The 23,483-nt window shown below is 38.2% G+C and overlaps 3 protein-coding genes across 5 annotated transcripts; 2 read left to right on the top strand and 1 right to left on the bottom strand.

Moving 5' to 3' along the window:
* Positions 1–1,458: 1,458 nt before the first annotated feature.
* Positions 1,459–4,769, bottom strand: LOC116247739 (uncharacterized). The gene is made up of 4 exons (XM_031620037.2): positions 4,466–4,769; positions 2,679–3,123; positions 2,368–2,483; positions 1,459–2,053 (listed from the first exon to the last, which is right to left on the bottom strand). The coding sequence occupies exons 1-4, from the start codon at positions 4,755–4,757 to the stop codon at positions 1,632–1,634; spliced, it is 1,275 nt and encodes a 424-aa protein (XP_031475897.1). The 5' UTR covers positions 4,758–4,769; the 3' UTR covers positions 1,459–1,631.
* A 1,390-nt stretch (positions 4,770–6,159) lies between these two features.
* On the top strand, positions 6,160–12,572 carry LOC116245920 (uncharacterized). 2 transcript variants are annotated; one of them, XM_031617538.2, is made up of 9 exons: positions 6,168–6,568; positions 6,699–6,755; positions 7,560–7,657; positions 7,895–7,964; positions 9,540–9,588; positions 10,252–10,340; positions 10,416–10,463; positions 11,117–11,176; positions 12,080–12,572. In XM_031617538.2, the coding sequence occupies exons 1-9, from the start codon at positions 6,509–6,511 to the stop codon at positions 12,164–12,166; spliced, it is 618 nt and encodes a 205-aa protein (XP_031473398.1). In that variant the 5' UTR covers positions 6,168–6,508; the 3' UTR covers positions 12,167–12,572. The 2 variants fall into 2 exon arrangements, with proteins under 2 accessions (XP_031473405.1, XP_031473398.1); XM_031617545.2 differs by lacking the exon at positions 10,416–10,463 and having other exon boundaries at positions 6,160–6,568.
* Positions 12,573–18,510: 5,938 nt separating this feature from the next.
* Positions 18,511–19,953, top strand: LOC116245660 (protein SPEAR1-like). 2 transcript variants are annotated; one of them, XM_031617155.2, is made up of 5 exons: positions 18,511–18,815; positions 18,956–19,057; positions 19,166–19,227; positions 19,332–19,419; positions 19,519–19,953. In XM_031617155.2, the coding sequence occupies exons 1-5, from the start codon at positions 18,633–18,635 to the stop codon at positions 19,621–19,623; spliced, it is 540 nt and encodes a 179-aa protein (XP_031473015.1). In that variant the 5' UTR covers positions 18,511–18,632; the 3' UTR covers positions 19,624–19,953. The 2 variants fall into 2 exon arrangements, with proteins under 2 accessions (XP_031473015.1, XP_031473016.1); XM_031617156.2 differs by having other exon boundaries at positions 18,515–18,815; positions 19,335–19,419; positions 19,519–19,952.
* The last annotated feature ends 3,530 nt before the right edge of the window (positions 19,954–23,483 follow it).

Genomic DNA, 23,483 nt, shown 5'->3' with positions numbered 1-23,483 from the left:
ATTTGCCTGGTATTCAGGGTCTAATTGGATAAATGAACTTGCAAAGTTCCTAAGAGGATGTGACAGTAGACGACGTTTAACATATGAATACTCTCCAGCTCAAAGTAGAATCTAATTCGAAAATCACGAGGAACTGCAGAGGCACTGCATAATTCCATATAACCAAATGTTTTCTTCAATGAACATTTCACAAGTATTACATGTTTCCATTCATTGGATGAAACGTTTTTTAGCAGAATAGCATGGCAATGTGGTGACTGATGTAAGGGGCTCATATCTATGAATAGGAGATGAAGACGAGTCCACTTGGTGGAAAATACATGGGCGTGTAAAGTAAAGAAGGCCAAAAGGTGATTTCACCTTAGTACATACAGGCAGGAGCGACCCTGCCCCTACCCACAGTCCCTGGATTCTCCACCCCAGCCCCCACCCCAACAAACACACACAAACCCCCAAAAAAGCTCCCCATATAAATTTTCTGGTTCCACCTCTGGATACATGTAGTGCACATACTAGTACAATCTGGCAGGTTGTATCTTATTATACTAAGACCGTAAGACGCAATGGCACGTCGTACCACGTTCAATGGTGCTTGTCTTTGCAGCATCGAGAGGGGTAGTTTCTTCAGGATACATCATTACTTGGGCTTTATCAAGATGATTCACAGAGGAATGATGATGCCAGAGTCTAAAATGATTTCGAAAAAAGGCGAGAATTTCATCTAGAAGGGAATTAAAAAGCACGAAAATGGACAGCTAAAGAGCATTAGTTCGTAACGCGCATATCTTCACATATATAAAAGTTCAATCAGTTGATTACTTCCATCTTCCACACCAAACCAAACTTATTATGGGCTTCTTGCTCAGTACAAAGTAGGTAAAGGTCCCTTGGTGTGGACACGAGCTCCTATCACATGGGAAGCAGCCCCTGAACAATAGCAGCAGAAATTTGGAATTCCTTTGGAAAAATGATCATAGATGCTTCTTTTACAAAGGATCACTAGGACAAAAGCCTGTTTAAAACCCAACCACTTTTTTCATAAAGATTTTTTTTTTAGATGCATCAGGCTTTGCATGCTTTTTCAAGTAAATTTGATTCGTCATAATCTATCGAACAGCAGCCACTGAAAGACTTCTGCAAATCTTTTTAGCATAGCTTTAAGCCGAAGAGAAAGCCCCGACACATTGATGCACACAGCAACGTCACAAACATCCCCTCCAACGTAACTTGTCATGGTCGGGACCCCCCTTTATCTGCCTTTTTACCAAAAACCTATGAGAATGAGACTTGCTGACAACAAAAACACTTGAAATGACAACCATGGTGTGCCAAAACCTGGTTCGAAGGCAAATTCTGTTTTTCCTAAAACCAGGTTTTGCTATTTGCCATCTAATGAGGGCCTTATGAAATGCTAAAACCTTCAATAAGCAAAGTCTCTGCAAAACTGCAATGACTGTGTCACATGAAAACAAGCATAACCATCAAAATGAGAAAAAAGGTATTACAATCAAAAGATGAAGTCTTCGTTTGTACAAGATCTACCACAGATAGCAGAAGAAAAACAAGACAAACCAAGAAGGCTTCACACGACATGCCATTTGAAACCACATTATACAAGTATCTCCAACATTTCAAGAACCTGGAGGAGATACCCGAAGGTATACCATCTGAGTATATCCATTGAACACAGACGCTTCTAGTCTGGTCAAACCAAGTCTCTGAAACAAGCCGAATCTGCCATCCTCTACAATGGGGTCGACAGTACGTGCAGGATCATATCTGGTCTGATGCGTAAGGGATGGCCCTGCCACAGGTGGTAGCTCCCAGTAGACATCAAGAACCGACTCCACAAATCTGCTATTCTCAAAATGTTCAGTATGAGATATTTCTCGGTTGCTGTGATTGAAATTGTCCCGCATCTCGCCCCTGACACCCCACCATTTTTCTCCTGGAGCACAGAGCTCGCTGGTGTCCACTGCTTTATCCCAGAACCTTTTCCTTTTCATTCTTATCCTAGCTTCGTCGCTGTCAATGAAGCAGCTGTGACCACCACCTGCAAGATAGGGCCGACAAAATCAGGAAGGGCGAGAAGACAAAATGCTAACACATGTGAAGCTTCACATGTAGAACCCGGTTATGTAAGCATTTTCACTAGCTTACACGCACATACAAAACCAATTAGCAAGCAACCATGAACTTCACAATCAGATTTGCTCCAACGTTTGAACACTAGAAACTATGAAATCATAATAGGAGAGGCAAATTTTACCCGATCACTATGGTACTAGAAAATACAAGAATCATTGCGTCATCATCTCATAGAAAGGAAGAAAAAGGAAAGAAAAAACACATCTAGAGACACCTCACCTCTTATATAGAACTGATCACACATTTGCCTAAAGGAGTAATGGTCTCCAGTTCCAGTGTCATAGTTATCTTCAAAAATCAGGTGTAGGAAACCAGCGTTCAGTGCCTGCTTCAGTCTGTAAATCAGAAAAAGAGAAAGAAATGACTGACAATCAACTTCAGCAGTCAGATAACCCAAACCATTGTCAGTAACAAATTGCCCAAAATTCAGAAACAATGAGATTACATACTTCGAACTCATGAGGAACAAAATAAAGTCATAAATACATGCATTATAAAGAAAAGCAAAAAGACCTAAGTGCCGATGCTACCTCTTGAGTTCATTCTGGTGATCATCAAAGAAAACTACCACTTTTCCAAGATCTGAGATCCCACGATTCTTCATAACCTTACCCCAATCCAAGCTTCCAAAATCAATAAAATCCTTTCCAGCATAATATGTGCAGTTTGCATCGACATATGCTGGCCCTTTCTTCAGATATTTCTCGGGGTGTCGGGGTGAAAGAGAGATGATAGGTTTATCTGGCATAGCCTGACGAAGAACCCAAGTTGAATGCCCCTTGAATGCACCACTCTCAATCATCAAATCAGGTTTAAGCCAACGTGTCATAAACCAAAGACCAAAGCTATGGTCGAATCCCATGCCATACATGTTATTCTTGATTGGTCGAGTTTCATAAATTGGAACAAACTCTTCCAACCCCTGAAGCAGATCCTTTTTGGTCCATTCCACAGTTTGCCCATGTTTCGATCTGCCTTTTGACAAGAAAAATATTAAAGAAATAGATAAATGTAACAAGAAATTTACAGGTGAAATGGACGCAAGGAATTTAAAATTTTAAAAAGAAGAAATCCATAGCATTTGGACAATCAAAACAAAATTTCACGGCAGCAGAAAACAACGACGCGTAGGTCGTACACTTTTCAAGGAGGTTCAAAACATATCAACTGCAGCTGCAACTGTTGGTCTTCTGCAGATGAAACGTGAAACCACGAACTTCCAATCACAGTAAAATCTGAAATCATGATCTTCAGAACCACAGGTGAAATATGAAATCATGATTTTTTTTTTTCTCTCTCCCCTCCTCCCCCACCCCACAAGAGAAATCCGAAAACATGGTCTTTCTAATCGCAATACAGGGGCCTAAATAAACTTCCCATTTTCTTCAAGAACTTGACGAAAATGAGTAAGCAAGAAAACCTCACGGATATCCGGACTATATTATGCATTTATCAATGAACGTAAAATGATCGCATTGACTTGTAACTTCATAGAAGTTAGCAATCGACGATTTGAGTAAACCTTCAAAACCCTTCATAATTTATGCACGTTTGCATGTAACAACTACGTATGGGTTCATTAGTGACAGCATGCTTAATGTTTGAATAAACTACAAACATATGATGCAGCCCGCACCTGGGTAAACTCCAAAGCCTGCATCGGAAGCAAAGCACTTTGCAAACCGAACATTCGTTACAGGTCTCTCTAGATGAGCAAAATCAACTACAAAAGAATGTCGAAAGACACTATAAATGCAATAAAATGCAATCCGCCCCCAGCAAACTTTGTACCGCTCAGCATTCCCAATAGTACAACAGAAATTTCTCATCGATGGAAACACAAACATTGTTTTACCAACACTAACCTACAACCAGATCCTTTACACGGGGTCTCAGCAATTAGTAAGACTACGGTTTGCTCTTCGTAAGACCAATAGCCATTAGGAAAAGAGAAATAGATAATTACACTGAGAATATCAGAAATCTCAGTTATACACTATGACCGACTACAAATGAACAGAATAACAAAGCCATCATAAGAATTTACGCTACAACCCATCCAAGTGACGAGACAAATGACTAACGAAATAAGCTAACCGCAAACTTCCTAGTTCACAAACGTTGTAAACACTGTCGTAGGCAATCAGTTGCAGAAGGAAAGGTCAGTGACTGTCAGGATAATTTTGAGATTCGTAGCCTCGGACCTAAACATCTTCGAGAAAAGAAAGCGTAAACCCTAGGTAACAAAAAAGAAACTACAAAAGTCAACCATGAGACCCAGACAGAAGAAGACGGGATCGGAGACGGGAAAACTCACACCAGGGAACGCCGAGGAGGCCGAAGTCCGAATCGAGGCCTTCAATGGAAATGAGGTGCTGTCTTGAGAATGCATCTGGGCGGCTGTCGCAGATGTAGCGAGGCGAGTGGATGACGAGGAAGCCAAGGAGGAGTAGGAGTGAGAGTATGAGGCATTGCCCTAGGAAGCCAATCCTGCCGATCTGCTTCGTCGCTCTAGCCGCAGCCGAGATTCGGTCCTTCGGCGGAGAATCCGGCATTTCCTCCGACAGGGTCACCGGAGACCGGCGAGAAGAGATCCCCGTGTCCTGCATCCCCTCAACACTGGTTCCTCTCTGGTGGTTATGCTCTCGGGTTATATAGGAGAAGATTTTCCCGGGTCTATGGAGTAGCCGTATCCATCCGAACTGAGCATGGGCGGGTCGGGTTACAATTGACCCGAGCAACTTCAGACCCAAATTTTTGGTTGCGTAATTTCCATCTGTTTGATTGCCTTTTACCTCAAAATCAGGAACTTTTCTTATCTGGATTTCATAAAAAAAAAATTCTGAAAAATCTAGGGCATCATGAAAAACCTCTCACTTGTATGAAAGGAATTTTAAAAAGGTTGATGGTGAAAAAGAAATTCACAAATGGTAACATATTTCTTAATGGAAAAAAAAAACATACAATCAACGCCTAGGATGTCTTTGATGCCTCTCTTCTAAACAAAATTTATTCAGTTATCGTTGTAAGTGCAATAACACATGTTTTGTTTCCAAAATTTTAATTGAACACTATGGTTGTGCTTGATAGCATGAACAAATTCATGGAACAGTATATTAGTATTTCGGTTGCCAAATGCCCTCTATACGAGTGATAAGCAATATAACATTAATTTGTTTAAAGGTCATGAGAATTCGAAAAGACTATGACAATATGATAAGCTATTTAAACTTTATCTCCCCTTCTACAATAGTATGTCTTTTGTAAACAGATGTCCTCTAGTTTCGTATACAATATGTAGTCATCTTGGTGTTCTTTTATTTCTAGGATACAACAAGAGTTGAGCTGATCTCTCTACTGCTTCTTCTTTTTTTGTTTCTAATAAATTTGGATCTCAAGTAAAGTGCACTTGGGCTGAAAGACTTTACCACTCGCTCAATAGCGTAAAACCCCAATGCTAGAGCCTATAGTTCGAGTTTAAAATGGATCGACGTCTAAAGCAAGGTGTAACAAAAAACCACAGACAAATACTAGCTGCATCTTCGAAAACTTGTGACAGTGAAAGTCGTGAAATCTTGATCACAAAGCAAGCAAGTTGTTTGAAATAGTTTTGTTTGTTCGTATCTTTTTCTTTCGGTGCATGCAACATCGTTCTGATTTCTCACTCATCGACTATGAAGCAGTCATGGTGAAAGCCTGGGAGGCTGCTGAAAGGGCGTAACAGTGGCATCAAGTAATGAAAAATTGATCGTATCTTTAGTTTTTCGGAAATGATATCCTTGTCTTATAGGTTGAACGTGTTAATTGCCCTTTAGCTTAAAATATTGATGTGTGAATGTGGTCAAAAGAAAATTGTAGGCCTTTCATAATTCTCTCGCCAAGTTTGTCACTTGAAGAAGAGTCCAGGTGCGCACTATTGCCGTGTCAATTGTCAGAGTGTTATGACCCCTTAAAGCTTGTATGAAGGAAAGATTTAGATCTTCTTCTTAAAACTCCTAGGATCTAAGTTAATATTGCACTCAAAGCTTGTATGAAGGACAGATTTAGATGTTCTTCTTGGAACTTCTAGGATCTAGTTTATATTGTACTCATCGATTAAAGGGCTTCTCTGAAGCACCATTGTTTGTTGTATATAATCCCTATTTTTCTATTTATCGTGATTCCATAGAAATTGACGGTCTTTAAGATATCGCAAGGTTTTAGCTACAATGAATTTGGGATTTACGTTGGAGCACCTGACTCAAGACGAGAGTCCATTTCTTTGGTTCGGTGAGGCAGCGTCTGATTGAGTCGGACGGATTCGATCCTCTCTCGCTCTCTCTTCCCCTCTTCCCGGAACTGGCAATAGTGCAGAACAAAGATGAAGTTGAAACAACTGGAAAGTCTTCTTGGCAATCTTGATCAGTTTACCGAACCGAAGGTACTTCCCTCTCTCTCTCTTACCCCTTCTCTTGGAGGGTGACCTCTCTCTGTTTGTGCAAGTACCCAAGGAAACTTTGTGGGGTATGTTAAAAGATGTAGTGACCTCTAGTTCAATGTGTTCCTTGCAGATTGATCTTGAGCAATACCCCACTCGGCCTCATATAGCGTCAAGGATGATATACACGGTACTTTCAGTTGGATGGCTCACCCTTTCTCTTTGTTCGTTTTTCGTTGTGCCCATTTTTCGTTCTTATTCATGGTACTCCCCCCTTCATCCAATTTGCAGTTCTTGTTAATCTTTTCCTCGAAGACTAGCTTAATTTTAAACTGGAGATTAAGTGCGAAGATTTTTCGTTTGCGTTACATTATGTTCTATAGTGAAGACAACAACTTTCTCGGCAGGCCTTTCATTAAACAAGGCAGTTTTATTTTAAACTAGCTCCTTTGAAGTACCCTCCAATTGTCTGTGCTTTTCTGTGCGACTAAAAGTTGCCACAAGACGTTCACGATGACTGATGTGTCATCGTGGCTGTACCCTGAAAGTTGATCGATGTGGCCATGGGCACTTGCAATGATTATTTTTTTGGCAGTAAAAAAGCATGAGACATATAGTTTCTAGTTATTCTCTTGTACCAGTCATTTCATTCAAACCACCTTTACTTCAGTTTATCTGATTACATCAGTTTTCCCCCAATATGGAGCAAGTTCTTGTATTCACTTAAATTGATACCATGCGTGAAATTATGCATAAAATTAAGTTTCTTATTCTGAGAACGTTCTAAACGCTTTTAGATTTTGGGTGTCCCATCACTTGATCGCTGGCTTGCAAGCAAAGGTTGTCCAAGTGTCTAAATGGCGACTGAGTTCTCAGCATTTTGATGAGAAGTGAGAACTAAAGTTGCTCGCACATGTTTGCATGACACTGCACTGGTTCATGGGTGTGCAACGAATACTTCAATATTTACATAGTGAGTTGTGGTGCATTTCAGGCTGCAAATACTTTCGGGGATATTACTAGCAAAGTGGTGGCAGATTTTGGATGCGGTTGTGGTACATTAGGCATAGCCAGCGCTTTATTGGATGCAGAGTTAGTCTCCTTTGACCTTTCTCTTTTATGATCTTCAAAATTTCCAAATACAACCATCTCTTTGTTATGGTTTCTTTTTTTCCAGTGCGTGATTGGTGTTGTTGGTAATTCGCAACTTCAAGCAGCATCTTAATCTAATGCAAAGAGTTCTCTCCTTGTTAACTTGCATTTTACTGCTGTCTTTTCCACCTGATTTTTTCTTAGTGATTTGTGATCGTCTGCATTTTGTTTGAACAGAAATGTCATTGGTATTGATGTTGATTCTTTGTCGCTTGAAACTGCTTTATCAAATGCTGAGGATCTTGAGGTATACAATGCTTATGATGCTTGTTTCTACCTTGAAGTATTTTGCGTGCTTATAGTAGATATCCAATGTCTGGCTCTTGTCCTAGTAAAAAAATTCTTGGGCATTAGAACAGAGGGCATATGTTGCCAGGTGGAAGAATGACAACGAAAGAACAATAACTCCAACATATGTTTTCTGAAACAATAATTTATGTCTATTTCCTGGAGATTTCACTGTCATCCAGCTTGACATGACAAGCAAGCCTTCTTTTATCTAGAAAGAAGTATTATGAACAGGACAATATTAGTTTTCTTTTGTGGAGTTAGTTTTTATTTTCCTTGAAGCTATTACAAGTTTATACCAATCTTCATCAGTTGATTTTGATGGAAAAATTTGATTGATGGGCTTAATTATTTTCAATTATACATCAAACTTCAATGCCTCATTCCTATGCATCCAGCAAATAAAACAAACACGACCAATACAAGCAGGGGAAATAACATGGTATTGCCCTATTCATATAGATACAGAAAAGTGTGAAAACCATTACTTAAAAGTGCGCAAAAGATTGTCGTGGCAACAAAACAGCTGCTTAGGAGCATATAAGTCTTTTCACGAATGCATTTGTTCCACTATCTTGTTTGTTTGGTGGTCATTTGAATCTTGATGACTCATTACATTCATACCTTCAATTTCCTTGGGCAGTTTAGATTTTATGTGCTGCACGTGTATTTTTCCTTGCAAGCTATTTTGGAGTAATTTAAACAAGTAATTTAAACAAGTGTTATTGTGGTAACATATGTATCACAGAAAGATCAGATATGTCTACTTACCTATGCAGCTGCTTTATCACTGCAATTATCTAATTATGCTGCGTTAATTTGGAGATCCACCCAGGATAATACTATTGTCAGGATATTTGGTAATCATATTGCCTGTAATCTCTGTGGTCATTGTTCATGTTTTTCATTGTTGCAGCCTCTCCTGGTGCCCTCTTTATTGCTTTGTGTAGATACGTGTTTCACTGACTTCTTGGATTCTATTTTTCAGCTTCGTTGTCCTCTAGATTCTAATGGTTGCCTTTATGTCTGTCATCTATCAATACTAAAAGGGCGTTTGTGTTTCTTGAATGAAATTAAATCATGATTTTTCATTGGGCATGCTAATTGAAGTATCTGAAGGCGATCGATGTTGCTATTGCATAGCCCTTTGAGGTTTATTATCAGTCGTAGGCAAGAACTTCATCCTTATGTTGCATTGGTTGTCAATTAGCCATCATTTCCATTTTGGCATAGTATGAAGAAAAAATCCCAGATCACATGTTTATTAACTTAAAAAAATACAATTGACGAAAACGTATTTGCATACGTCTTACCTCGTTCTGATGCAAAACCCAAAGTGAAAATAAAAGGAAAAATTAATCATTTTTTTATTGTGGATGGTCCAGTAAAGAAGTTTCCCATTAACTGCAAATGTGGATGATGTGTTTTTGTGGTAAAAATAATTCATATGAATATCAATGAAATGTGTAAGTTGCTTCCAAAAAGGTTGTTACACAATGAGATTGACTCACTCCTTCAATGATCTCATGGACAGGTCAATATTGATTTGGTTCAATGCGATATCCATCACTTAGAGTGGCGAGGTATTGTTACTTTGGTCACTTGTCAAGGTTTACCTTTTAATAATTTTCTTATTAGCTTTATCCTTACTATCTTTGGTGTTTGTGATGAATGTTTTAGCTTCTCTTCATTTTTCAGGGTGTTCTCATAAATGTATGCTTTAAAAGCATAAGTTGTAGGGAGAACTTACTAAACAATTGCTAAATTACTTCATGGTGATTGTTAGGGTAAGGTGTTGGCTAAGTACTTCGGAAATCGCCAAGAGCAAAGAATTCAGGAATTTTATTAACATCCTTAAGAGAGTCTACCAAATTAGACTTGTTCCTGTCGACATGCACATGCACATGCTTGTTTACTAATTAGTATTCTGATTTTTTATGCCCTTTTTCACCTCAAATGGATCTCTCCCTCTCTCTTTTTCTCCAGTTTGCTTTAATGCATGCATTATGTTATATATCACCCATGTAGATAAGCCTTAGTAGTGCTATAAGGTTGGCAGTTATTTGCTTGTCCTTTTTGGAAAATTTCTCAGTAGGGTCTAGTTTTCTAGTGATTCTGAAACTGCATACAGTGTCTCTCATTTTGGCTTCATGTTTTGTCTGACCAGCTTATATGCATTAGCTTGCTATGCTAGGTCAGCTGCTGCTTTTGCTTGCTTTCCATAACCAGTTTTAGTGAACTTTCAGGTCCAGTGGTCAATACTGTTGTCATGAATCCACCATTCGGGACTCGGAAAAAGGGTTCAGACTTGGATTTTCTACTCAAGGCTTTGAAGGTGGCACTGGTCCATTTTTCTTTTACTTTCTTCTTACTGCTCATGCCTTATGTTAACCCTGTTTTATCTTGACAGGTTGCTTCCGATGCAGTCTATTCACTACATAAATCCTCTACAAGAGATGTAATGCATATGTTTTTTTTCCTTTACTAAATCGACAATGAGTTAAAATTATGAGAATGACCTCACCAAACATGCATTCGGTTCAGTTGACCATTTCTGATCAGAAAAATTTCTAAAATCATGTCATACTGGTTAAGGTCAAATTCCTGATATAAATAATAGTTTTATGTGATCGTGTCAGTTTGGCAATGTATATGGCTTGGATACAGTGGACATTATTGTAATCCCTTGCAGATGTATTACCTGATAAAGACATGCATACATATTAAGTTTGGTAAATATGTACTTGTGGAGTATGACATAGACTATTCTGTCAATTGGCATTGATGATAGTGGCTGACACATGTATTGCCTGAAAAAATGAACATGTACGTATAGTACTTGGAGCAAATAGACTTGCAAAGTTACTTATTGAGCAGATGGTCAGTTTCCATGACATTCGATGCCCAATAGATGATGGTTTTTTAACATCCAAGGTGCATGGATATTGATTGCATCATTCTTTTTTACAATAGGTACATTACAATTTTAAGGCTCTATCGTGGATGTTTTTCCTTTTTGGGTGCACTTCATTTAATGAGTTGGGTAGAGTGTAACTGTGTGCATGCAGTTCATCCTTTCCAATTTCTTATGTATCTCTCTGTTTGGTGCAGCATATCAAGAGGGTGGCCTTGAGGGATTTTAATGCTACCAGTGCTGAGGTGTTGTGTGAGGTAATTAGGAGATCATGAACGTGGCTGAACATTGTGGATTTTTTACTTTCACCATGTAGTTTCATTCTTGGTTGTTTGAGGTGGAATATTTATGCTTTCAGTGGTTGACTGAGCTTGTCAAATTCATGAAAAGAGAAAAATGTATGCTGTTTAAAGAAACTAACAACAGCCTACTAGGCATTGGAAATATCTGATGAGATCTGGAAGTTCCTTTCAGAGGGAAAGGAGTTTTATAAAAAATATTTGTGACACCTTATCTATACCATCAATATGTGCTTTTACAGGATATGAGCTTTGCTTCCAACTTCTGAAATCACAATATGCTGCTGTTTGTTTTGAAACCTGCTTTTCTTTGTTCTGCCTTTCCCTACCATAGGTGAGACTACTTGGAACTGGCTTTTTGACTGTCTTCTTTAGTATTATTGCTTGCTAATTACTGCGAAAACCATTGGAAAATAAGCAATCTTGTGTACTCCCTAAACGATCATTTTTGTTTCTTTTCATGGTTATTTCCTTGCCTTGTATTTTTTTCAGTGCAAGCACTCAGGAGATTTTCATTTCAGGCCTACCTTTTGCTCATATTTAAAAGAGGGATCACCATTTCTGATTCTCTTAATAGAGCCACATTTTTCATGAGAACTATCAAATAAGGGCCTGGACTGAATATTCATTAACCTGAAAAGAAAACTCTTACCTGAAACGATAAGAATGTCATCTAGTTATAGAGGGTAATATTGAAAAATTTTGCAGCTAATATTTACCCCTCTCTCTCTCTGTTTTTTTAATTAAATGGAAATTCACTTTGAGCAGAAGGGGAGAGCCCAAGATAAATAAAAATTTTCCTAAATGTTTTTGTTGGTTGGTTCTTAATGAGATCACTTCAATTTAATCTTTGATTTGCAGCTTCGGTTCGATGTGCCTCAAATGTACAAATTTCACAAAAAGAAAGAAGTTGATATTGCTGTTGACTTGTGGCGCTTCACACCTTAGAAATGATGTTCAGCAAATATGATGATGAGGATGGGAGCCCTCTCTCCCAGCAGAATTGGACCGGAATTATGAAGATGAGGAGCAAATTTGACAATTCTTCCTGGCTTTTATGCTGTAAGAATATCTTGAATGCATGGAGGCAATGACCTCTGCCATTCCTCAATAACTGATAATCGACAATGATCTTGGCTTGATTGTGAAGTAGGCTTTTATGAATGATGGGGATAAAGAGAAAATAGTTTCTTCGCATTTTTGGACATTCGTTTAGAACGGGTGATATCATAAACTTGAGTTCACCAGTGGAACTGACTCCAGACGATACTAAATTTTTGGAATTTCTTCTGCAAAATTCGATCTTGTATTTGGAATACTGATGATGGATTTATGGCAGAGCTAATCATATCTAGCTGATATGAGCTGACCCAAGTTGATTATTGTGTGCCTGCATTCATCTGTGTTTGTGCGTGTGTTGAGGACACATGCTCTTGTGGGTCGATTGGGTTTTGACTCAGGTGGTTTTAGGGCCTTGGCATAGAGGGTGGGCCAAGGGCCAGATATCAATGTTGGTCCAGAGTTGGGGCCTGGGTCAGGTCTAGACCCACCCTACCTACTTGGTCGTCCAAGCTCGGCCGGTTAAGCCGGTCAAAAGTCGAGTCAGCTGGCCCTCACCCATCCCATTGTCCTACTCTACGAGCGGCACTTCTGCAGTATGGATATTACTATTCAATTTTCAATTTTATACGTTCTTGCCAGGTTCTAAATCGACTAAGAAAATAAGTTTGAACTCCATCCATAGGCCAAATATTTTCTTACAGAAACTCCGATCCCTTTATTAAAATTCATTCGATCCACTTAATTGATGCTTCATAAAATGTCGACATGTAAAATAAGTACGCCATGAGGGTTTTATACCGACTGATTATAGCCAAAGCTGGTAAACGATCTTTGCCAAATCGAGCTTAATGTGATCAAGCCAATCGCTTTAATAATTTAGCAAGCCCAGTTGGGTTCAAACTCGCAAAAGAACTGAATTAGATGAATATATCGAGCTTGAACTGACTAATTCCGTCCGAACAGGGCCAAAAGCATAAGCAAAATTTGAACAATAGTTATCTTACTAATTTGAATTCTAAGTTCGAGTTATAAGCTTGTTGATCTAATATATATATATATATATAGATCCATGACTTCAAGAATTATGTGTCAAATGAACAGCTCATAAGAGCCGGATGCTGTCTATTCATTTTTCTACTATTTTTTTCACTCCCTCCCTGCCTTTCTCCAACTCCCCCCTCCCACCCCTATGTCATCCACCAGCAGCGGCGGTCACCGGCGCCATTCCCCAACTCCCAACTTCCCTCCCTTGTTCTCACTATGATGGGTGGGGTAGTACCTATAACCTGGCACCTTGCTAGAGGGCGGTGGCGACAGAAGACCGGTAGAGTGGTTCATCCATCTTCTCCCTCCTTCCCACTAGGAGTGAACACGAGCTGAGTCGAGTCGAGCCCGATTTCAGTCAGTTCAAGCTTGACTGGACTAATGAAACCTCGAGCTCAGTGGAAGCAGCTCGAGCTCAACTCGATCAAGGCTCGACAAACTCATTTGAATAGAATTGATATTCATCGTTACGTGTTGAGCTCAAGCTCGACTCGATTAATGCTCGACAAACTCGTTTGAATAGAATTATATTCATCGTTATGTGTTGAGCTCGAGTTCAATCGATTATGACTTGACAAACTCGCAAACTCGTTTGAATATATCGACTTGATTAAGGTTTGACAAACTCTATTAAGGCTCGAGCTTAACTTGACAGTTACGTGTTAAGGTCGAACTCAACTTGATTATTTGAATGAGTCGACTTATGAACTCGAGCTCGACTCGTTAAGCAAATGTCTTAACTCAAACTCGTTCAAGAAGCGAGCTTTAACCGGTCGTTGTTTACCCCTACCTCCTACCACTTTACCCGCCACCAAGGCTGCCGATGGAATAACTGCATGTTAGTAGTCCATAGAATTGAAAAAAATTCTCCTCTTAAGAATTTTCTTATGATACACGCATATAAATAAATCATTATTTTATATATTATCCACGAGATCAAGGTTAGATTTTTTTTTTTGAATTTTTAATAATTTTCTGACTTTCTTATAAAATAATCTTTAATTGTAAGGAAAAGAAAAGCGATTCGATCTGCTCACTCTCCCCTTTTTTCCAATCCGATTCGAGCGAGACAATCTTTTCCTTCGTTTTATGGGGATATGGGTTTCAGAACACTAGTTTCGAGCCTTTCTCCCAAGGAGTTTTTCAAGGAGGCTACGAGATTCACGCTGTACTGAAGCATAGGTCAACGAAGTGTTGAAAATGCCTCTCTTCCTTTTTGCCCAAGAAAAAGCAAGATGCTGTGTCCCTGATTAGAAGAAATGGAATAACAACCCCAAGAGATCTATAAAGTTTCCTCATAAACTGAAATTAGTTTTTTTTTTTTTTTAAAAAAAAATTGGTTTCTCTCTCTGGTGATGGAAATGTATAAGTTTTCTGTTTAGATTTGATTTGGAGGTCAGGAGATCGAATCCCTTAGAAACCAACGAGAAATTAATATCAGAAAGTGAATTTATCTAATAAAATGAGCTCATAGAATCCTGAGCCTTCAGCAATAATTTATTGACGAGAGTGACAAACTGGTACATTTTTTTTTTCAGCCTTCCCAATCCTAGAAGGTTTTTTAAACAGATGAAAACTTCCTAAGGATGATCGCGAGATTCGCATTGACCAACTAAAGATCCAAAATTTAAAATCAAGCAACAAATATAGGATCCAAACTGTTCCTGTGGGTCTGATTTGCAGCTTCCAACTGCTGGCCGGTAAACTTGCCGGCCGATCTTGTATACAGTTTCGTCAAATCCTATTTCAATCGGCTAATTCAGGCCGATTCAGGGCCATTTTAATGGAAACCTGCAGGCGGCAGCAATATATTATCGTATGTCATTGTGAAGAAGATGATCAGTTTTGAAGAATTAATCAACATCTGACTGCATGCCCACTTGCTTGGTCTTACATATATTAAATATAAAAGAATGGATCCCTGAGAGATCGTTACCTAGGCATCTAATCTTCTACAAGTCTAGCTCTACCCAGATCAGAGGATCATTCTAGATCCATGAGCATGGTGCACATGTCATCATTATTAACATTACAATACTTGTCCCAGTCGAAGAAAGAATCATAATTCATATCTCACCTCGATTTAGCTTTTACTTGCATATTAATAACAAAGCATGGGACTTAAGATTAATAAGGATGTTGGTTTGGATTTTGTGTATTAAGTAGGAGACAAAGAAGATCCCTTCTGATATAAATTATATTTTTCTTTACAACCGAGAAAACTTGTCACAATCCCCACTTTCTAAGGAGGAGTGTTGAAGTGTGTTTCGTTTTCACATGCTTGCAGAACTTTTAACGATTTTTAAATGGGCAGGCAAGGTTGGCAGATCTATCATAATTCTTTAAATAAATGAACATGAAGACTTTGCTGCATGCTTGGTATTGAAAAATGAATGCAGTCAACCTAATATTAATGTATGCATAACTTGAGCGGGTTGATCAACCATTTTTGACCAATTTTTTTAGTTCATAGCAATAGAGCTACTGAGAAAATAACAAATCATGGAGCATATATACCAAGTATTATAAACCTAACATTGGAACTAGATACCCATTATAGGTAAATATTATATATGCATTAGCATGACATGAAGATTGTATAGATATGGACTATAGGAAAGAGTTGCATTAATTCCTTTACTGGACCCAGTTTTCAAGGAGAAGCCAAACGCCACACTTAGAAAGTTAGAAAAAGGCTGAAGGCTGGATAGTTATAAAATCAATGTCGAGAGGCTTCGCTGCGGAGCAATAATCATTCTCCAGAAACTAGAAGTCTCATATATTTACATACATACATACATTATATATATATATATATATATATATATATAAAATGTATGTATGTAAATATATGAAATATACACTTGGGTAGTATTATAATGAACCATGCGAGTCATATGCTAAATGAATATATGGAAGCGAATCCACCTCAATTACCAAGTGTACACTTGCAAGATATACGCTTGACAATGAAGACAGAGAAATCTGGTCAGATCTGGCGACTCTATCTTGAAAGACTGAAACTTTAAGATAATTATGCGCCTAACAATTTCGGTCACTGCAAATTTCATATTGATCAGGTCAAGTTTGAGATAACTATGTTTGTCTTGGACCTGAAGTAAGTCATGAATGCAGCCTTTTAAATTAACGCATGCTTGAAGTAAGATGGAACAAAGTTGTATAATAAATAAATCCCTCTTTATATTCTTCCATGTGTTTGTTAATACCATGATGCTCTTGAAGAAAAATACAATAGGATATCCAATCCTTATTTAACAATCAAGTAGACTTCCACGTTAAATATTTTTAAATATAAGCATGAATCAATTTACTTTTTTTGTGATTTCCAATCATATCCTAATTAACATAAGACTGTAGCATATTTAACACCAAGGGATGAATTTTATATTTCAAGATTGATGATATGATCAAATAGATACAAACATGTAAGCATTAATTCCAAAATTCAGTAAAAGAATTACAAAAAAGAAACAGGAAATAATCAACCAAATTAATTAACTAGCAGTTCATGCAACGTCAGTTTTATACACGCTGGGGACAAGAAAATAAAATCTGGTGATTCTTGGGCTTCTAGATATCTCATGTTTCATTTGTTTTCTTGGAAATTGGCAGGTGCGCTTTTCCCAAGGTTATATTGATGAATGCTGTGTTGTCATCCGTGAATTATCATTCTGAATTCTAAAAAGAATAAACCCGTTAGGCTGTTGTTAAGCAAAGAAATTATGTGAATAAAGAGATTATTTTGTGGATGCTACTTAGATTAATTATTATTGTGCATGTGGTTGCTATCTATGATGGATTCTCACTGTTCCAATTTTTTTTTTCAAGATATTGTCGCGGCCTCATTTAAGCCCAACTTGTGCATTTCTACAGATATACAACAAGATTGCAATCTTCCTATTTTAAGTGAAATAAATAAATAGATGACTAAATAAAAAACCAAAGATTGCATTAATTTGTTATGGTGTCTATTTATTATTCCTTAGTTGATCTTCTTCCTTGAGAAGTTGGCGATCGAGTACCTTGTTTTCACATTGAGGCTAGTAATAGATCCTACAGCTTGTTGTCTGCTGGCACAATGGTTCAACTAGCACTATTCATCAGCATGCTGATGGTAGTAATGATCACGAACAAACTATTTTTAGTGCCAAAGCTCGAATATGATATATATATATATATATATATATATATATATATATATATATGTCGAGAGAGAGAGAGAGAGAGAGAGAGATGTAAATGGGAGAGTAGATGAGAAAAATAGAGGTAAAAAGGCCATTCACAAAATAAGACTGTTTAAACCCATTACTGATTCCTACCATTACTAAGAAATGCATTGAAGGTGTGAATTTTTTATATCCTTCAACTTATAAACAATCTTCAGACAAAGATAAGAGAAGAGGTATGCCAGGGGCTTGCTTGTTGAGAGTAAAACCTCTTGCAGGCAGTCTTATTGGGCTTGGAGAAGCCCTCGAATTCTGCTTGTACGCATGGGAATCTGCGTGCGTTCTTTTACATGTTCTTCAACTGAGAATAATGAGGCCAAGCACCTACCCACGAGCGCAACCCCATTGAAGCTAGCTAATAAGGTTCTGCAATTGAATTTATTAAAAATTAGTGGACATACTTGACATAAGTTAATTCCCCGCATCTAAGAGTTTCCACTCATGCACTTTTCTTTTTTATCAAACATGATCAGTCTTTCAATAATAATACTAATAATAATAGGGAAAGTCACACTGTTTGTTGCTGTTTTTATTAATTAATTCGTTCAAGCGTGCCCATTTTATCATTAGAATCTTTTAAACATACTCGGTGAGTCTCTGATCTCTCTCTCGCAGAGCTGGGAGAGAAGACAAACTCTTTATTTTATACCACTTCTATGGTTTCATATAATTATAGCTCGAAGTCGATAGTACCATATTGTTAAATAATAGTAGTATATCCGACCTTTTTTAAGTCTTCAAACAAAGGCTGCAGCCGTAATTTCCTCTAGGCCAGAGGATCAAGATGAAGCCTACCCTTATATATATTGGCTTGCGTCTACTAGATGGACTCCACTAAAGAATAGAATTCATTGTCGCACCAATCAAGTCCCAACAGCGCTACATCCAGCTGACTGACTTCAAGTTCTTTTCTTCTTTTGCTTGCAGAGGGAGCACTCTGCCATCGCTATAAGAAAGGCAGTTTGGTACTCTCCAAAAGCTTGATTCAAAATCGCTTTTCGCTTTGCCCATTTCCTATTGATCTTGGCAGCCACTGAAGAGGCGAAAGGAAAGAAAGCAGAATGGGGACTAGGAGTTGTGCAGGTGAGCACGGAGGGAGGAAGGGAAAGAAGAACAGCTCAGAGAGGCCGAAGCAGCCACAGAGGGGCCTTGGTGTTGCGCAACTAGAGAAGATGAGGATGAGTGGCCAAATGGGTCTTTATCAATTGCCTTCATTTCATGTTCCCTTTGATTTAAATCAACAAGTAGGCCACCCTTCCTGCTTTTTCCCCTGTTCTTTCACTTCTTTCCATCAAGAAATTAACATGTTTTTGATATTTTAAGATAAACAAATTAAAACTCCACAAACAAGAGCACTCATAAGATTTAAATGCTTTTACTGAAGGACGAAACAATGAGCAGAAGTCCAGTTTATTTTTCATCACCACCACCATCGTTATCGTCATCACCATCAACAGCAGCACACGGCTACCTCCCTAAGAATATGGTATGCTGAATTATAAGGCTGTGTTCCTTGTAATGTCCCTGCATCATGTTGCTTCTACTTTCTCTCATTTCAATGTTAGTATCCTCATGAAATTTGTTACTAATTTAGGTGGGTATGAAGGATCATGAAGGAATTAGGTATTATGACTTCCAATCCGAAGCTGCAAAAAGGTACAACTGAGTGAATCTACAAGCTAGATGAACAACACGATGCATCACCGTTATGACATGTCTGAAAACTTCTGTTCATTGTCATTAATATTTTCCATGATCAGCAGATCCATTTACAGTAACAATTCTCTGCAATACCAACCTTCTACATCATCCGACATGGTTGCGACATGCTTACAACTGCCCATGGAGGTCTCCGTCTCTCTCTCTCTCTCTCTCTCTCTCTCTCTTTCTCTCTCGCTCTCTCGATATATCTTCTGGGAAATCATGTAACTGACGGTACTGATGCAGAGGTTACCGAGGCACCAGGGAAAGGATTCGGGAAGCTTGGGAAGCGAGAGCACCTATTCGGAGGATGTGCATGATATCGATCTAAATCTGAAGCTTTGGATCTGAGCCAAGCCTCGGCAGATGTGCAACAAACGTGACTGGCTACTTGAGAAAAAAATTCTGCAAGATTCTTCACTGAGCTCCTGTGGCCTGCGAGAGTGGGCATACAAGAACACGGAGGGATGTATGTGTCATAGCAGGTTCAGTTGATCAGTGCAGTAATATTTTCCCCACTTAGCAGCAGAAATTCAGTAGTATTTTCCGCGCTTCTATTCGTTGCTGGCTATATGAGATCTAGCCCATCCACTGGCTGCCATGTTTAATGCATAAATTCGTGATGTTTGATGCAAAATTTGCTTGGTTGATTTGCACTAATCTTATTATGTATGTTAAGTGCGTTAAGTGTGTCGAAGAATCTATGGTGCGTGCACGCGTTCAGTCCTTTTGATAATAAATCAAAATTTATAAGCAGCAAAACCCTTAGCTCCTTACTAAAAAATTGGTTTATAGGTGGATAGAATATGTTCTTCAACTCGATTCTTTGATTTTTGAACGTGAAGAAGTAGCCCACGTGTTCGTTAGATGTGAAAAGTGTAATGAACAATATTGTACAGGGCAAGAGAATATACTGTATTCGGTGTGAACATATATATTTATACACACACACGCGATGATATTGTCGATCTTTATATAATAGCAGGTATATACTATATCAATGCAATGGAACCATATGGCGACACTGCCTCTCCCGTATGTGCTTTTCCAACTGTCTAGCTGGGACTCATAGTTTCTTGACATAAAAAAATATTTACGCTAATCAAAAACATGTTTTTATATATAATTAAGTAATTTATTATAAAAATTCTAAAAGTTAGTATTCTTGGATTACGAAAATGATTTACTGGAGTGCTAATTATTCGGTTTTGTCCTGCCAAGTATACATTTCACTTAGCGGTCGGAACTCGACAAAGACAAATGCATCTTTTCTCAAGAATTATGAGTAGGGCTGATGCTTGGGGTGGCCCGCAGCCTCCAAGTGAGGAAAAATATCTATAAAAAATATAATATGTAAATATAATGAATTATCATAAAACATATATTTTTTCAAATAAAATGACATGTCAGATAAATTACTTTGTCGAGTGACTCGGCTTGGCTCGATAACTTATTGGACTGGCCCAATGCCCAATGAAACATTTTTTTGCCAATTTTGAAAGAGAGAAACAGAGGTAATGCGGCAGCTAGCACAACCTGTCCTTCATTAATACCAATTTCATATTCATACAATTACTACCGGCAACCCAAATTTGTCGTAAAACAGGAATTGTTGCATACGGTGAAAACGAGGAGAAGCTTCCCAAAAATATTTGCAGAAAACCTATAGCAGCAAGCCCCCAAGTCTCCGCAGGTTCATTCACAGAGACATCTTCTTCGTCTCTGCAAAAGCCAATAAATTCAGAGACAATGCTCGCAGACTTCAACAACTTCTCTTCACCATTAAGAATCTAATTGCCATTTGAACAAATGAAGTGATCCATACAGCTTAGTAACTCTTCTAAACTGAACAGAGGGCGACACAGGGGAGGTAAATCAAACACTTTCGCAACGTGACAGTAACTTCTGTATCCATCGGAAAATGTTCCTCAAGCATATTACTGTATGCAATAACAGCAGCAGGGCAAAGAGCACCACGCCGGAAAGCAAAAATGCAATAAAAAAAAAAACTTGGTCGCTGGGTCTGTCAGCCGCCTCAGGATGATCAGCGCTACACAGAAGCAGCCAAATGCTACGGAGAAGACGAGACCCACATAATGATCATCGACAACACCCCCATCATGATCTGCCCCTAATGGTTATGGCCGCGTCAAGAGCAAGATGATGACCAACGGTGAGAATAACAACTATATGTTGAACCACTGGGAGCCAAGTAAGCCTCCGCCCGTCAGTAGCTTCAGTTTTTCCTCTAAAGAGCGCAAGAACCAGAACAACTAATTATTTAGTTATCTCCCTTATAAATCCTCGAAAAATATTTTGAAGAGTCTTTAATAGGAAAATAAACTTGTTTGGAAAGAAATGTTGCAGGATCATTGTTATAGCAACTAACCAGTTTGCTTAGGTCTACTAGACTACTTGCTTAATTAATTCCATAAATTAGATGTTTTCTATGGTGAAATAGCGAATACCGGAGACAAAAATTTCATTTGTCGAGGGCCTGAGGAAGCAAATAATATTTCCTTAGATTTGTCACTTCCAAGGCGTGAGAAAATTTTACGTTCTATCAGTATGGATGGTCTTACCGTCTGGGATTTCTTAATTAGTGAACAAACTTAAGGGATATCTCCCTTTTTCTCGTTCAATATTAGCTGCATCATTTCTTTCCATTTTTATGTCTTTCGGATGTGCAAAATCCATTATACAGTTGGAGATGAGAATATCATAGAGAATATTGCTGACAGCATGGACATACAAGACAAAGTTGTGAAATAAAAGTTCATCGATAAAGACAAAAAAATGAATGCAAAGAAAAGCTGACATTTTTTAGAGCATGTAAGCCACACATCAACGTCATCCCATGGTCGAGACTTGGTTAACAGGATTAATATATACTTCTACAAGTTAATATATCCAACTTCGATCGGTTTCTCTTTTTTAGTTTGTATGATTTTTTTATAATCATCTTTAAAATATTAAATGCTGATAATCACTAAGCGTTGAATTAATTTATTCTTAATTAGGCAGGAGTAAAAAGCATATATTTAATATATAATTTGTTTTTTTGTTAATTAGAGCAAAATCAGCAAAGAACCCAAAGCAAACTAATTAATTAATTTGAGTTCGAGGCTTGAACACATTGTCTAACCTAACTATACACTCTATACTACGTTTGCATTTAAACTAAAAGCGAGAAAATTACCTGAGAAATCTTGCCGGTTGACGCCAAATCCATGTCCTAACTATAAGGAGACTCTTCCCTGAATTTCTTCGCCATTCTGCTGCCATTACCAAATTCTTCATAACATTTTTGCAATCTCAACCCTAATTCCACTACATGCGCCACCTACCAGTACCAATCTTTCTTTGTTTTTTGTGTTTTTTCTTTCTTTTTTTCTCCTGCGAGAAACGATTCGAGTATCCTGCTAATTCGACAACTTCTAAAGCTGTAAATTGAGATAAAACAAGGAGAGCTTTTGAATCTGAACGGCTTTTCTTCCATCTTCAGTTGTTTTCCCTCTTAATGCTTCCCTAATCTGCTACACCACACCACAGCCATAAAATCTTGTTCTTGGGAAAATCAGAGTGGTGAAAAAGCTTTGGTTTCTCTAGTGAAAGTCCAAGTCTCGTCATTGCATGCACAAGAGAAAAACTCTATCTTGTGGCCTACCAAGAAGAAACGTAAACCTGAACTTTCTAGAGAAAGTGTTAAAAGAGCAACTTCCACTGTACTTTCTCCGCTACCAGGAAGAATATACATGCGTAGATAACTTAATCTTGCACATGGATGTCAAACTGATGGCCATGAAATGAATGCAGGAGGCAATATTTCAGATGCAGCTGAAAGAACAAGAGAGGATTCTGTTCATCACAATGATGAGATGAATAGGTGGGTAGCGATGAGTCAAATCGGGGTTTAAGGAACTCAATTGCTTCATTTAATTTTCTGGGTCAGCTGCACAAGAAAATTTCTTTAATATTCACTCAAACTGCTGTTATCTTCATCCGATATTTGAATAAGAGATTCTTCCGCCACGACCAGCTTTCTTGGATCATGGAATTTAGGCAGAAGTATTGCAGAATCAATTTGAAGAGCATATGAGAATTTAAATTGTAAGTGGATCAATTAAATTTGAACACCGGTGCAAGGGAAAACAAGAGTTCTAGCCGCTAGTTATTTCAAGATAGAAAATGCCTACCCGGAAAACAAGAGT

Source organism: Nymphaea colorata, chromosome 1 (genome assembly GCF_008831285.2).
Source record: "Nymphaea colorata isolate Beijing-Zhang1983 chromosome 1, ASM883128v2, whole genome shotgun sequence".
Classification (NCBI taxonomy): Eukaryota; Viridiplantae; Streptophyta; class Magnoliopsida; order Nymphaeales; family Nymphaeaceae; genus Nymphaea; species Nymphaea colorata.
This window is presented reverse-complemented; position numbering and strand designations above follow the sequence as displayed.

Excerpts from the sequence above, each read along its gene's own strand:
- LOC116247739 (XM_031620037.2), bottom strand. The coding sequence starts at position 4,757 with ATGCAGGACACGGGGATCTCTTCTCGCCGGTCTCCGGTGACCCTGTCG. Across the intron at positions 3,124-4,465 it reads CCTCCTCGGCGTTCCCTGGT|GCAGATCGAAACATGGGCAA; the intron begins GTGAGTTTTCCC and ends TCTTGTCAAAAG. Across the intron at positions 2,484-2,678 it reads CACCAGAATGAACTCAAGAG|ACTGAAGCAGGCACTGAACG; the intron begins GTAGCATCGGCA and ends TCTGATTTACAG.
- LOC116245920 (XM_031617538.2), top strand. The coding sequence starts at position 6,509 with ATGAAGTTGAAACAACTGGAAAGTCTTCTTGGCAATCTTGATCAGTTT. Across the intron at positions 6,756-7,559 it reads CGTCAAGGATGATATACACG|GCTGCAAATACTTTCGGGGA; the intron begins GTACTTTCAGTT and ends GGTGCATTTCAG. Across the intron at positions 9,589-10,251 it reads CCATCACTTAGAGTGGCGAG|GTCCAGTGGTCAATACTGTT; the intron begins GTATTGTTACTT and ends GTGAACTTTCAG.
- LOC116245660 (XM_031617155.2), top strand. The coding sequence starts at position 18,633 with ATGGGGACTAGGAGTTGTGCAGGTGAGCACGGAGGGAGGAAGGGAAAG. Across the intron at positions 19,058-19,165 it reads GCTACCTCCCTAAGAATATG|GTGGGTATGAAGGATCATGA; the intron begins GTATGCTGAATT and ends TTACTAATTTAG. Across the intron at positions 19,420-19,518 it reads GCTTACAACTGCCCATGGAG|AGGTTACCGAGGCACCAGGG; the intron begins GTCTCCGTCTCT and ends GTACTGATGCAG.